Source organism: Lutjanus erythropterus, chromosome 2, assembly GCF_056507025.1.
Source record: "Lutjanus erythropterus isolate fLutEry1 chromosome 2, fLutEry1.hap2, whole genome shotgun sequence".
Taxonomy (NCBI): Eukaryota; Metazoa; Chordata; class Actinopteri; order Lutjaniformes; family Lutjanidae; genus Lutjanus; species Lutjanus erythropterus.
The window spans coordinates 2,989,496-3,005,928 of NC_139318.1; the positions used below are offsets into that span (position 1 = coordinate 2,989,496).

The 16,433-nt window shown below is 36.6% G+C and overlaps 1 protein-coding gene across 1 annotated transcript in view; it reads left to right on the top strand.

The window, feature by feature from the left end:
* Positions 1 to 4,130: 4,130 nt before the first annotated feature.
* The window catches only part of nampt2 (nicotinamide phosphoribosyltransferase 2), a 34,437-nt gene continuing 22,134 nt past the window's right edge, over positions 4,131 to 16,433 (top strand). Inside the window, exons 1-2 of the mRNA XM_084726029.1 lie at positions 4,131 to 4,396; positions 15,945 to 16,080. Of these exons, the coding sequence (XP_084582155.1) occupies positions 4,349 to 4,396; positions 15,945 to 16,080 (184 nt within the window). The 5' untranslated portion in view covers positions 4,131 to 4,348. The remainder of the gene's footprint in view (positions 4,397 to 15,944; positions 16,081 to 16,433) is intronic.

The window sequence follows — 16,433 nt, forward strand, 5'->3', positions numbered from 1 at the left end:
CTTGAAAAACATCATTTACACCATGTTTTTAACCTGAATCTTCACTGTAGGTCATTAGCTTGGAGCCACCTTCATGTGCACACTGTCTGAACCAGGAGTGTGTGTGTTGTGACGGTGTGCAAACGGCACGTTGGAGCTTTACGAGGCTTGAATTACGCCGGAAGAGCAACATGTAGGCATTTTATGGCATTTATTTTATTTGGGTTTTTTATTTATTTATTTATTTTGGTTTGGTCACCATTCACTTTCATTGTCTAGAAGATTCTGTTTTCCTGTGAAACTCAAGCAGTGTTTTGTGAACTAACAAAATCAACCAGAGTGCGAATCGACATGAGGGTAAGTAGATGATGACTGAAATGTCATTTGGAGTGATTTATCCCTTAAATCGAGTGATTGGTTTGTGTACCAAAATATGCAGGGTGTCAAACTCAGTTTCATCCTGGGTCACATCAGCATTATGGCTGCCATCAAAGGACCAGTTGACAATATAAGACAATATAACCATATCTACTTGTTATCATATTACATATCTGAATTTGATGATTGGTTTTAGTAATAACTTAATATTTACTTCCCAGCTCTGAAAGCAGAAGACTAGGAAAAGTAATGCAGAAATTCAAGTGTGAAACTATTATAAGATTTATTTTTAAAAAAATTAAACATACATAGTAATAAAGACAAATTAACGATAAGCATTATTTCAGTTTGGATAGCTGATTTGAAATCCAAAATTTATATTGTCTTCAAAATGAAATGACAGCATTTTTGCTGCTGCTATAAACATTATTAACTACAACCACCGTCTACACTGTAACAAACTTCAGTATAGTACAGTAAAATACTGGCAGGTATTCTACAGTTTATCTACTGTAATCTACAACAACAGTTTATTACTGTAAAAAATATTACAGTACTGTGCTGTATAGAATGTAGGTTTTACAGTAAAATACTGGCAACTACAGTTGCCAGCAGGAAACTGTTATTTTAGTGTTCCTACTGTAACCTAATTAAACAATTCATTACTGTCAAACTTATTTAAGTACTGTATAGTGTGATCTTTACAGTATAACACTGCTAAAAGTTAATGATTTTAACATTCAAAACTACAATTTAAAATAAAAGACACTGAAAATTGCTAGAAATGGCTCAAAGAAGAGATTACTTTACAACACTGAGCTTTTATTAAATTCTGTGCAGCATCAAACACATTCTGTCACTGACGTACTTGAACTAAATAAATTTGTTATTGTAAAATCCAATCCATAAAAACAAAATGCCTTGCACAGAACATTTTCTCAACTGCATGGTCTAGTCCATGTACCCTGAATTCAGTTTCCTTTTTTCTTCAACTTTGATAAGAGAAGAGAGTGAGTGACAAAACACACCTGGAGCTGCACAATGGAGACATCTGGAACAAACTATACTGAACATAACACAGTGCTGAGGTTTGTTACCTTAAAATGTCAGCATGAACACCTGGTTAGAGTGTGGACTACCTATCTATGAAAGTCCTCTGTGGAGATGTTTTTTTGGGCTACATAAAGCACCACTCCAAGTCCACTGGGTTTCTTATAAGGGTGGCCACATGGGGATTCACAGTTGCTGCATTTTTCTGGACCAGCTTCCCAGTCTTCTTGGACACCACCTTCCCCTGGCTGGTCTTTGTTCCCCTCTCAAGATTAATTCCAATGAAGCACCTAACAGTGTAATAACAGAGAAAGCATGTATGATATTAGGTGCTGTAAGTAAAGATTTTTGTATTTAATACTGAAACCCATTGCATGCAAAATTCTAGGATTTTTTTCTCATGCATATGACCATTATATATGACACAGCTATAATTTAAGTGCACATTTCAATCAATTTGTTGACACCAACTTGCATAAACAAGCGTTTCCCCTCCCTAGGTGTGGAGAAAACCAACATAAAACATCCTACAAAGAGTTTTGATTGAAATAGCCCAACAGCAAAGGGTAAAAATGAGCCTCAATCAGTGGTTAATTACATCAGTTAACTGTGAATCCCCAAGCTAGCAAACTCTACTTTACTGATTTGAATGCTTAGAGATGCAAATCTTCAGTTTCTTCTCTTATTATTATTATTATTATTATTATTATTATTATTATTATTATTATTCCTTCTATTTCAAATAATCACTTATTTTCAATATTTTAAGTCTATGTTTTAACTTCTTTGTGTTGAATTTGAGCTAAATGAGATGTTGGGACTTGATGCCACATGATTTTGCTCAAATGAGTTAAAGGGGGACTCAAGCAACAGAGTAACGGAAAAAGAAAAAAATACTGTATAATAATGTAAATTCTTACAGTAGCTAGTTGTTAATACTTTGCTCCTTAAAGACATCAACATTTACAGTATTACACTGTATTCACAAAGAATGACACAATACTGTACAAAATGTCCTGTTTTTTTTACAGCAATTTGTTACAGTGTAGAGTGACACTGTAGGAAATGGTTATATGACATCTAGCACAAATCTACCACCTAGACATCATCAATCTGCGAATAATGAAATGTGGATGCATTTTGGAACATGTAGTTTATGGACATCATACTTCTGTGTTGCAGCACAGAATTGCAGTGTGTAAATTATATTCTTTGAAAGCTCTTGCAGGCCACATAAAATGACATACTGGGCCAGATTTGGCCCATGGGGCTCGATTTTGACACATGTGAAATAGATGCTTAGTCATTAGTCATTTCTTCTTCACTCTTACAGAGTTCATATTTGTTATCAATTATTATTATAGATGAGATAGATATTATACATAATTATTGATATTTTTGTGACTTTTAAAGGGACAGTTCACCCCAAAATCTTTTTTTTCCCCACATGCCGTGTAGATTTTTTTAGGAACTATTTTCTTTCATGTAGGAAAGGGAGTACTTCCGGTAGATTCTTGATTAGTTTTGGTAGATTCACATCAGGGTCCTGTATCACCCTGTTGGGATTTATTTCATAATAATGACCTGCTTACTGTACATTATTCTGCTTGTTACATGGTTACGTACCAAAAAAAACAACAACAACAAAAAAAAAACACCATTTGTTTGACACAATGAATTCAGTGATTTAACAATGATTTTATTGTTCCTCCAGAGTCAAGTACTGTGTCCATAGCTGGTCTGCTCTTCATAACAATGGTCTGTTGGACAGAAATAACAGACCTAATACAGAGACAAAGTAGTTCCTTCATGAAACTGCTCACAACAAAGTCTCTGGGACATTGGTTTTGAATTTTTCAAATGTATTTTTGGATATTTTGAGCATCACAATTTGAGTGCCATTTAGTCCCATATTTATCTTTAATTATATGAAAATATATGCATATATTCATATTATCATTAATATCTAATTATAATAATTATATTATGATATTATATTTAAATTATTATATGTAATTTTTATATTTACTGGGGAGAAGGCAGACATCTCTTTGGCTCATATCTCTAAGACTCTGCAATTCACACCAACTATCAAGATGGATAAATAGCACTACAGGCCAGAGGAAAAATATGTATTTTTGATTTTTTTAAATGTCTCTTTAATACTAATTTTGTTAACAAGGAACATATTTTTAATACTTTATTTATAGAAAAAAACATTTACAACAATGAAGCATAGTAATTAGATTATAGAGGAATACAAGACACAGTTCATAGAAAAATAACTTAAATTATATATTATAATGTAGAGTAATACATAATGAAACATTAAGCTAGAAAAAACAAAATTGTGAAAGGAAAATAAATTAAATTAAGAGAGAAGAAAAATGCACAAAAAAAGCACAATCAGTACTCATAAGTTCTGAGGAGAGACTCGGCGTGTTTCCTTTTAATTGATTTTAAGGCACTGAGACGATTGGCTTTAAGGTCCCTGATAAAAAATAAGGAGACAGGTTTCATTTTCCTCGAAAGGTAGGTACCAATTCCTGTAACTCGTGCTTCTCAGAATGGTATTTCATCGACTGAATAATTTATTTCCGAAAACTCCTATATGCACCTGAATGCATCATACGTCAGAGAGGCGGTGAGAGGACGACGTGCGGCCGGCCATGCGCCCTGGATCCCGCCCCTTTACAACAACCCCCCACCTATAAAGTGTCTGCTGCTGTGCTTCTTTCACCAGAGAAGCTCAATCGTGTGAATTACAGCTCGCCGGAAAAATACAGAGCTGAAAATCAGCAGAACTCGACGGTCAGGGCCTCTGTCCTCTGCCGCCTTCACTGGCTCTGTACCCGGGTCGCTCTGTGCTTTAGTCTAGTTGCTAAAAGAGGACACGGACGCTGAAGAGACGTTTACGTCCATTCATTCATCCGCGGCGACAATGGCAGCACAGGATTTTAATTTTTTGTTAGCAACGGATTCTTACAAGGTGAGTGGACCCATTCTTCTTGTTTCTGTTTCCATTCTGCTTCGGTCTGTTCTGTTTTCTTTTCAGCACGTTCAGTTTGACTAACCGAAGTCATACATACCGAAGTCTACACATCACGGATAACGTTAGCCGGTTCAGTATGGGTCAGTTGGATGTTTTGACTGCGTTACAACGTTGAAATAGATGAATGTTTCAAAACTGAAAGTAACACACCGCCAGTAGTTACGTAGCCGCCCTGCGTGGTCAGCACAGTGTTGTTATCAGTCATGGACTTTGTAAGTGTTTTAAAGGAACACTTTCTCAAAATAATGAGTTAGCATCTCAAAGTAATGATAAACATTCCCAAAAAATAGTTAGCATTTCAAATTTATGACTTAACATCTCAAAATAATGATACACTTTCTGAAAAACAAAATAGTATTTCAAAATAATGCGAAACTTTCTCAGAATAACAATTTAGTTACAAAAAACTCAAAATAATTTAGTTTCTCATAGGCATGATAACAATTAAGAATTTGATTGATCAGTAATGTTTAATCACTCTATTGTTATTAAATGAAGATATGATATGTAACAGATTATTTTAATGAGTGTGCTTCGCATATTATGATAAGTTTAATATGTAGGCCTTTATGTCTTTATATGTGTCAGAATATGCAATATGTTGCTATGGAAACAATGCTTTGATTTAGGAGGAAATCCATTTGGCATTGTTTGTTATGAGTGGCATTTTTATGTCTTTTATTAACGATTAATCAATTAATTGATTGTTAATATTACCAATGATTGATTAAGGAAAGTGCATACAATTCCTAGTATCTAAAAATAATGAGAAACGTGATTCAAATGATGTAAAATTTTCTGAAAATAAGTAGTTACTAGCTCAAAATATCGACTCAGGCTGTGTCTGAAATTCCACACCAATGTTCTCTTTAGTACGCTTAAACAGTATGATTTTTTTTCAGTATGTTAGGCTATTTCCAGGACAATGCTACAGTTTGCGAGGACTGCGCAGTACACCAGAATAAATATAACACAATGCAATGCAGAAGTAATGACAACGACACAACATAGGCAGCTCTGGTGTAATGTCAGTCACGCTTCAGTTTAAATGTCAGTAAGGTTTCACTTTGGTAGACAGAATATATTTTTTAAAATTTGTTCATTGTTGGCACGGGTTACCACATGAGCTGTAAGAAAGTATCGACACACTCGAGTATCTTAATATTATATTTCGTGACACTATCAATTCTCACAACACTGTGGCGATATTGTGATAAATGAAAAGGTGGGTGGCAGTGGTTCATTTTGTGTTGTGTTTTATCTCCAACTGCTAGATAACAGTGTTACATATCTTTACTGTTCTGATTGCATGAAAAAGTAACTTTATACTGTGACAGTTTTCCTTAAATTAGATTTTAAAGTACCAATATATCAACTTGCTTAAATGAGAAGTGTGTGATTTCCAGTGGCATCTAGCGTTCAAACCTTAGATTGCAACTAAGAGGATTTACCCCGACACCGCCCCCTCTCTACGGTGGCCGTCAGCGGACTCACAACAAACCACAGTTATGTGTGTAGGATGAATTACCTGTCCAGCAGAAAACAGGCAACCTCGGCGTCACTGTGAAAACGTTTGTTCAGCGATTTCCATCGTGTAAACGCTATGCCGATGTTGATTCGTGTTTTTGCCCTTTCCTGTCATGCTTGCGTTTACTTTCTTTGCGTCTCCGCTTCTTGGATGACGGGGATTCACTGTCCGCTGCTTTTTGTTCTGGTACAGTGTATGTATGATCCTCCATTTGTCAAAACTGTGCCAGTCAAGGTTCACAACGCTAAATGGTCTGCCAGCAATCCTCCCCGTCTACTTCTGTGTTTACGATGCGCCGTCTACGTAGGTCGCCATGGGCTTCCCAAGACTCACTGTTAGTGCAGTTTGTCCGCTCTGCGCTGCCGTAGACGGCGCAGGATGATGATCTCTGTAAGGCGACCCGACAGTATGTAACTATAAATGGCTATTTCTAAAGTAACGGGAACATATAGATTATGAGTTTACGTTGATTGATAAGAATAAATAACATACTTATATATAATATATCTCATTTATGTACATAAATTCCTGTAATTATTACACACTGGTCCTTTAAAGTATGGCAATATATTGAGTCGTAACCCTTGTATCATTTTTTTTTTTTGTATCATATTGCCAGATTCTTGCTAATACTCAGCTGAAGTTACCACAGTTACATGTCTCCAGTTACATATTTTGGTTGTGTAGTTCTCAAAATATCGACTCAGTATGCAATGTATATATCTTCTTCTTCTTTTCATCACATTGGTGGAAATGAGCTTCTATGGTTATTGCATCGTACACATTGTTAAAATAAGGAGCACATGTTACAGGGGTTAGAGTTCATTTAATCCATTAAACCTTATCTGAGAGGATATGACTTGGCAAGGAGGGATATCTGTAGACATTTATACTGACGCCCATGTCATGTCTGACTGAGTTTTATTATTACCATAAGAACACCGTCCTCCCCATCTTACTTTATTGAGTTTAAAGGCATTTTCATATACATTTTGTTTTATTTAACTAAGTTTCCCCAAACTTTTCTTAGTGTTAAATTAAAAACCAGACTTAGTTTATATAAAGTTATATCTGCTCAGAGAATTAGCTTAATAAACAAGACTAAGAATTTGACCAAGGCCTTTGGTGGCAACTTTCAGGACAGTAACTTTACAGCGTGATGCTCCAGATGCACAGTGTGCATGTTCTGGGGCTTGGACTAGCTGTGTTGTGGCAATGTGTTGTGGCAAAATGGCGTCTGTGCACTCTCAAATGATGGCCCTGCTGTCCGAGTACAGCCAATAAGGGCCTTCACACTTCAGAGCTATTTCACAGTGACCTAGTCTGACTCACCGGATGCACATTGCGGGTATAAGTCCTGCCATTGGCTGTGGTATCGTGACGTCTGGTATCTGCATTTTCAAAGTCCCTGGGAAACAAAAACCACCTCTGAGCTGAAACCTGCATGCTGAAAACGGCAAATTAGTGCCTGGGATGCTAACGGTATGAACATACACAGGCTAACAGCTATTACCAGTGATGTAGTAATTTTACAAATGTTCCATCGAAACAAGTTCCCCCTCAACATGATTTTGCCGCAGCACCATCGCTGCATTGTGGGCTTAGCGCTGCCAAGACGTTTGTGATTGGTTAAAACGAAAAAAGCAAACAAGGCAAGGGGTTCTTTCTCCTATAGTAGAATGTGTGTATGTGGAGAGAGGTCTGGCTGTGTGAGAGTATGATTGACCACGCAGGGGCTTATCAGAGTCTTGATTCAGGTGTGGCTATTTTGCATCAAAATGATCAAAAAAAGACAGACAGACAAGAAGCCCTCTCCTGTCTTTACTTGCTCAGCTTCGCTCAATTCTTGGATGTCTATGGGATGATGGTTAAGTTATTTGATCCTGTAGACACTAAATAATGAACCAAGATAGCCTAATATTGCTGTTTGAGTATTTGATATAATATTTGATATAATTTCAGACTACATTAAGTACATAAAAAAGAGGTATTTATTAGTTTCTGACTGGTAAAATCGATAAAATCCCTCTGAATTATCTCTTTTACCAAATGTCACACATTTTAGCTTTTTTATGTGATCTGCTGTTGATAACTAATATAATAACTAATGTGATATTTTTTCACTTCCACTTACTGAATATCCCTTGAAACTGTTTGGAGATCCCCTGGGGAGGCCCACCTCCCCCTCTGAAAACGTCTGGTTCAGACTGTGCACTGAATTACAGTTCATCTTTTGTGCGTGAACAGGCATCAGAAGTCATCGGGGAAAAAAGAAAAAGCATGAACACTGGTTGCTTGCTTGCTATCCCCTGCAGTTGCCTTGTCAATAGTGCGGTTTTACAAAGTTGTTACTGTGACAACCATTCAGTGGACCAATCATAAGCCAGACCGAGACATGAATGAGCTGTCAATGTGCATATTTAATGATCAATCACTGATCCAGAAAATGTCATATCACGATTATATTGACCAAAATGATCACAGTTATCAGTATTATTATTAAAAGTACTAAGACACGCTGAAATCATTTCACCAAGTTTTACATGAAAACCTCTCACTGATTTGAAATGTCCTTTGCGATGTGATTTTTTTTCACTGACACAAAACAAATCCAAGTTTCTGCACCTACATCGGGGAGACTGTTAACTTTACCTGACACAAGTTGAGTATTCAGTTAAAAACAGCTTTAATGGTAATTAGAATTTAAACAGTTGGGAATTTAACCATGGTTTATTGTGAGTAAACGGTACCAGTAATCACTTCATCCCTAATTTAGATGCATACTTGAGGAGCTGCTTGGAAAAAATGGCTAATGATATGTACAGTTTGTTTAGATTTTTTAAAATCTTGTGTGTATGTGTATGTAATGAAGTCATGACAGCATAAATTTTCAAATTAGTATAAAGACAGTCATCATCCAGTGACTTTTCCTGCAGGCTTGAGCTATTTCTCACTTAAAATAGCTGGAAACACTGGATTGCCACATAGATAAACTGATGGATTGATAGTTTGATAGATAAACATCCTGCCCATGTGATGCTTTTAATAAACACAAGAACACAGTGTTAAAAGTTGCTTTTAGTTTGTCTGATCTGAAGAGATGAACATGGCAGAAAGAATCTACTTTTTCTTTGTTGAGATGTAAGCCCAGGACAGTTGAGGGAGTGCCTGGACTCCACTTGGATGTATCAAGACAAGTTCTGAAGTGCTAGTCATGGTGATTCATTCAGCCAGCAATGCATAGTTTCTTTTTCCCCAATGCAGTGCAGTTGTGAGTATCACAGAGCCCAACCTTTCACTGACTGTTTAGCTTTCAGTTTCATTTCAGTCAACTCGTAACCTAAACCCAGCTGTGAGTCTGCCCGCTGCCTGGCAGGCTGGGCTGGTATATACAGCAGCATATGCTCAGCTCAGTAGAATTAAATGTCAGATGTCACTGTTAGATGTCATTCAGAGGTCTGCACTGCAGGCAAATGGCAAAGGTCTGCATGATGACCGAGCAGCCTTTTTATGAGCTCCAACGAGCCCTGAAAACAGGTCCAAAGCAGCAGAACAGCCAAGAGGATTCCTAATGCGTCTGTCATCAGAATCACATAATAGAAACTGATTTGGTACATAGTGATGAGCTCATCTGAAACTCCACTGGGGTTACTGGGTTTACAGTGCAGCACTGTACATGATATTTAAAAAAGTTTTTACTCACCATCTTAACATAACATACCCCCTAACTTTTTTTTACTTCACTTTTACTAAGTTCTGCATAGATGATTACATTTTAATCACAGAAATGAGACACTGTCAATCCTAGAGCCTGACTGATATATCACTCCGCTCATATTATTAGATCAATATTAGTCTATCACAGCAATATCGTTGTCCAATATGCACCTTATATATGTATATAAACCTTTTTCTACAGAACATAATGCAGATCTTCTTTATTTGTTAGCTTCATATGCAGCATTTTACATATATATTTGATCTGTTTTCTTCATTTAGTTTTTGAGAAATCAAGACCAGTTATTATCATTATACAGGGCTTTTTTATTTACTTAAAAATGTATTTTAAAATTTTAATTGGTTGTAATTAATTTTAATGTATTATATATAAAGAAGATTTGAATATGTTTTTCTGTATTTTTGTCTTATAGCTACTTATAATAATTAAAAATACGGGTGAAAGTTTACTATTTCATTGTCCTGATATTATTTTGGACAATACAGTTTATTGTTAAATTGGAAAAATACACAGTGCCTCCATTACATTACAAGAGGGCTGACCAATTAGTTGAAATTTTATGAAAATCACAGTAAATTTTCAAATTGCAGGAGATGCAATATGTTTTGAATGCAAAATGTGTGTCGAAATACAATTTTAAGTTAAATATCGTTGTGTTGCAGTCATTTCCTGGCCTACACATACTTGTTTGTTTGACTTGTTTGGTGCAGATCCTTGCAAAAATCACACCATAATGATATGTTTTAAATGAAAATGAGAATAATGGTGTAAAAATTAGCATTACTTCCAATATCGCAAATCATGTTGGAATTGCAAAATCAGTCAAAATAATCACAATTTGATATTTTTTCCAAATTGTTCAGCTCTACATTACAGTGTCTTCATGTAAATATTAATATTCTATATCAAAAATGTTGGCCAATATATTAATATCAGAATTTTTTTACTCCCCAATGTTGGTGTTGACCCCAAAAATCCAGGTTCATTTTCAAGGTTTTCCAGCTGTGGGAAATGTAATATTCATAAACGTATATATACTCAAAATAATTATTTCACTTCTTTATCACACTAAATCAGCTATTATTGTGTTAGAAATTATGAAAATTATGTTTCATGAAAAAAAGAAATATAAAATTATTATTAGACAAGTTTACTGTAGGGCTGCACTATTTGGTAAAGAAGTCACGTTGCAATGAAATTGCAATATGTGATACGATTAGTGGGAATGGTCAGTTTTGCATTACACTTTTCATGTTCACTGAGAAAAAAAAAACTATTAAAATCGTGATCATGTGACATTTGTTGGGATCTGAACCAAACATGTTTTCTTTTTAGGCCAGGTCATCTCTGCAGTATTTCATGATAATGCTGTTTTTTCACACATTTTTCCTTTGTCAAAAAATTGCAATTTGGATATTGCACTTGGTCATATTGCGATTAATTGTGCAGTCCTAATTTACTGCTTTACTATGACCTAACAATGACGTACACCAAAAGGTGAGTAGTAGACTAACCTTAAACACTGAAGTAATCTAGTAGGCTACACCTAAAAATCTCACACATTCTGCACAGAGGTGAAACCAAATACTCACAGCTCCTGAAAATCAACTGTTATTTAGCCTGTGAATTCACCAGCTTAATAAACTCATAGCCAGCTTTAATGTAACATCACCCTATTTGAAAATACCCTATTACTGCTTACCCTTTATGTGGTTTTATTATGACAGTAATGTAATTACAATTTCAAGCCGTTTCAAGCACTTTATCCAAAAACACCACCTTAACAAGTATTTTCAAGGATTTCCCACACTTGGGGAACCCTGAGATGCAGTACTAGTACCTCAACAAAATATTGAACGGATGATCCCATGAAATTTGGTACAAGTCCATCCCAATAACTTTGGTGATCCCCCTACTTTCCTCTTGTGGCTAATTCAGAATTTAATTTTGTCCTGTACTTTTACTCACCTTTTACCACATACCTGGCAGATGCTTTACCTTCTCTGTCCTCCTTACATACAGTATATGTCTGTCTTATGTTTGGTGTGTATACATTCGACCACCTCCAGGCCCATATTTCATCACCTCCTCTTGTATAATTGGATTCTCTTGAGCAGCGAGGACGCTGATTACGGCGTAGCCTAAATGACTACATGCTTTCTCACTCTGGCACCAGCCACAAGTCTGCATGTGACTTGACTGTGTGTTTTGTTTTCAGCTGAAATTCTATGTTATATAACTTGAGTAATAATTAACCACTGCCCAGTATGCAGCCACAGCACAGTGTGAGCGTGCTGGGAGCTTTAGCTCTCCATACTTAAGTTTCTGAGGAATTTACTCAGTCTGATATGTCCTCGTGCCTCGCTGCTTGCAGCTCTTAATACTTCACTATACCCTGGATTTGGTTTGTTAACCGCATGCTAATACCATAATCATGCTGGTCTGTGCAGCACATGGGAGAAGTTAGTCTTTGGGGTTTCCTGCCAGAAAGCCCTTTCTGGCAGATATTCAAGATTTAACATTAACTTAATTGCCCCATACAGTGGGAATTTAGTGTTGGGCTTTTCACCCATGCTGCAGCCATAAAAGACAACATTTTATACAAAAATATACATACAAAAAGTTGTAAAAACACCTAGTAGGCTCAACAATAAGGCTTGACTGCTTGCCAAGGGTAAATAAAATGTCTTGTCAGGCAAGTAAATCTGCCAACTCACTTGCCCAAACAGGCAAGTGGTACATACAGTGGTACATGGTTCCATGCAAAATGGCAGAAAATGCTGTTTTAGCCTCTCAAATAAGGATATTGCCTGTTTTTTTTTGGTTTTTGTCATATCAAACTGAATATCTTTGGACTTTAGTCTGACTAACAGACATTTAAACACATCAAGTTGGACTGGGATGGGCATTTGTCTGATATTTTCTAGATGTTGCAGGCCTAGATTAAACCTGACACTTAACTTAAGCCTCTGGTGTTATTTAATTACCACTAACAAAACAAGTTATACATGGGCAAATAAAAATTGACTTTGTCAAGTAGATTTCTGACCCAAACTGCCCAACCAGGCAAGTGACAAAAAAGCACCACCATTGAACACTGCCTTGGTAGACAGAAAAAAACAAACACATCAACAATAGCAATAGGCAGCTGCATGAGCATCTATTGCTAATTTAACCCAAACCATGATGTTTTCTTTCCCTTAACCCTAAGGCTTTCTGACGATGCTTTCTGGCAGAGAGCCTTGAAGGTTAACTTCTCCTGACAGCCTGCGTGCACATACCTTCTTTTTGCTACTCTTTCATTCTTCAGCGCTGTTTTGTCTCTGTCAGGGTCCTTCCCAAGCCCCCAGGAAGAGCTCCAGGCCTTGAAGCAAATTTTACATAGTGGCCAGTGTAATGATGATGTTACATGATGCACAGCAGCCCAAAAAGACTTTTTCCCATTAGCTTGCAATGTGAAGAAGGATCTGTAAGAACAGTTAAACAGTCACAACCCCTGCAAAATGACCAGGATGTGATCTATTTCAAAAATGTGGAAAGTCTAGAAGAGCCAATAAAATCATTTTATTCCCATTCAAGTTAGCGGAGGGCTAAACTGGAAGTGCCTCATGGACCATGGAGCAACTTTTGTCATTGAACAGAGGCCTGCCTCCAGTGCTGTATCCAGCTCTCCTGCAACCATGGTCTGACCCCACCAGCCCTCATCAAGTTTTGGGATGTGCTTTTTAGGATACTGAAAGAACTGGAGCCAGGAAATAAAATTCCAAGTTGTAGTTCAACCCAACAATGGGAGACACTCAGTGTTTTTTGAGACACTCTGTAAAGTGCATTGTTTTAGAAGCTGGCCGTCAATAAATGCATCTTTATTTTGCCCCCTTTATTTATAAGAATTTGTACACAGGGGTCACAAGAAAGAACATAAAAAGAGAAAAAACTATTTTTTTTTATACTGATTTAATGTATTACTTGAATTCCTGACTGAATACAACAAAATCATGGCTTCCTACCTGCAAACATATATTTATAAATATGAAATGTCCCCATTATTATAATAATAATAACATTAATCATGTCTGTATTAGTGTATATTGTGTATTAATCAGGATGCCAATGCCATGTCAAGTAATTTTAAGCTCCATACTGGATTTTTATATCCGAATCATTCATGTTTTGAGTGTGAATGTACTATTTACATTAAATGGTATGACAGCTGGGCAAATTCTGGCTTGTTATAAAGAATTACGGCGACCGTGCTGGTAGAGGACAGAGAGGAAATATATATGTGTTAGTACCACACCTCTTTTAAGGTGTAGTGAATTTCCATGGAGCTCTCACTACGATTGTAATTGTTTGGGCACAGCTGTGTACAAGTCCCCTGAAGCCCTGAAAGTTGAGCAATGTTCACATGCACATTGTCTGAACTGTGTGGGTGGGTTGTGATGGTGTGCAAATGGCATGCTGGGACTTAAGGAGACTTGGATGACACCAGACAAGCAGCATAGAGGCTTTTTACTTCTTCTTTTTTTTTTTTTTCTCAGTTGCGTTTTACATTTGAAAACTGGTCACCATTCACTTCCATTGTTTGGGAGATTCCAAAACCTGACCCTCAACTGCCATGAGGCTGAGCAGATGATGACTGATTTTTCATGTTTGGGTGAACTATCCCTATTAACAGCAGTTTAAGGGATAAAACTACCCTTTTTACCTTCACCTTTACAAATTACTTTCTGAGGGTGACATCAGAAAATTTTTAAGTTTTTGGACACAGCACCCCATTTCCACTGACAGATAAGTGTGGGGTCCAAATACTTTTTCCACCAGGATCAAACTGAGTATATACAACATTAATAAACAAGATCAATAGAAATAAACTATACACGATCAGTACGGTGTCCCAGCACCATGTTTCTTACATCCCTGGCAACATGTATATTTGTCATGTCACTGGGCGGGTCTAAGTAACCTAATATATTCCAAGTCTAATGATATGTAACATATCTAGATAAGACATGGAGTGACTATGAACCTGTAAATCACTTTTACTAATCCCGTCTTGATGTCAGAGATGGGTGAAGGAGAGAGGAGGCAGGATGAAGCAAAAGAATCTTGAAGCTGTTTGTCCAGTGACTGACTGACTGCTGCTGTTTTTTTATTGAATTAGTGCTGCAGGAGCACAAAGAGAGACTTGTGCTTTAAGCTGTCATCATTCCTCCCCACATGGCTCCAGTGAACATGTTTACTGTACACGCAAGTGTCACGTTGAGCAGACAATCCTCCGGGTTCCAGCTTGTCATTAGTGTGCTGACTGTGATTTGATTTCATGCTGTTTGACAGCATACAGGGTTCTTATTGACACTGAAAATCCTTGAACATTTGAATTTTAATGTTTTCAAGGTTTGAACAGTGTTTGGATTTAGGATAAAGTGCTGTAAACAGCTTGAAATTGTAATGGCATTATTTTCATAATAAATCGCTCTGAGTGAATAGTCTTTTAAAATAAAGGAATAAAATAAGTCGGCACAAAGCATAATTGCTTTTACCTTTTGTACAAAATGAAGTTGAGTCTGCTTAAGCCCTGCTTGACACCAGCATGCTGGGAGGTTGCTGTTTCAATGAGTGTTGGCTTGAAAACAGAAAATCTAGGGGAAAAAAATACAAGTTATTTGTCTATTAATTGTTTGAGTGATCATTGTATATTGGCCATGTTATAAAGGACTGTTATTCATTCATTCAACCTTTATTTTAACTCAGAGTACATTGAGGTAGAGACCTCAATGTAGCTGAATGTAGCTGGCTACAGAAAGGTGAAACATGAATCTTTGCTGTGTTTTCATTTAATTTGTCACTCTTCTGTAGAATTCTTTCACAAAATAATTTTGTTTGTTTATAGGACAAGAACATCTGATTTAATGTTGTTCAGAAATGAAATAGAGCCTAATTATTTTGAGCTATATGTGAAGTGTATTTAGATTTGTCTTTAGTCACAGCTGTGAGGTGCCGCAAAAGCTTGAAAATGCGCGAAAAGTGCTTGAATTTGATTTTGGAAAAGGTGTAAGAGATAAATCTGTCTGGTGTGAGAAGACTGGAAGTTGACAAATGAACATCACACATACGAAGTGTGATTATTAGAATGACATTGTAACATATTTAAATTAGATTCAGTTAATCAGTTGAACTTTGTGGGTTGTGTTTGACTTTGTCTGTTTCTTGTCTTTCAGATCACACACTACAAACAGTACCCTCCAAATGTCAGCAAAATCTACTCCTACTTTGAATGTCGACGCAAGAAAGGCTCCCAATTCAATGAAGTGGTGTTCTTTGGTCTACAGTATCTGCTGAAGAAGTACCTCACAGGTACGTTCATATCCTCTCCTTGTCTGATCTGAGAAATGAACTGACAGAAACACTCAGGGAAGACGAAAAGACTGTGTGAACACTTATTGCTGGGGTTGTGTAGGTTGGTTCAACAGTTCAGTATGCAGTATTAGCTCCATTCTGTTGTTTGTTTTTGCAAATTACTTCATTTATGACAAATTAAGTAATTTAGCAGGGTTCAATGATAATGTGTTTTTCCACTTGCCTGGTCAGGCAAGTGGGTCAAAAATGTGCCTGCCTGGACTCACTTCTTACTCGCCCCTGTACAAGTTATTACAGTTTTTAGAGATAATCAAATAACAACAAAGACTAAAGTTAATTGTCGTGTTTAA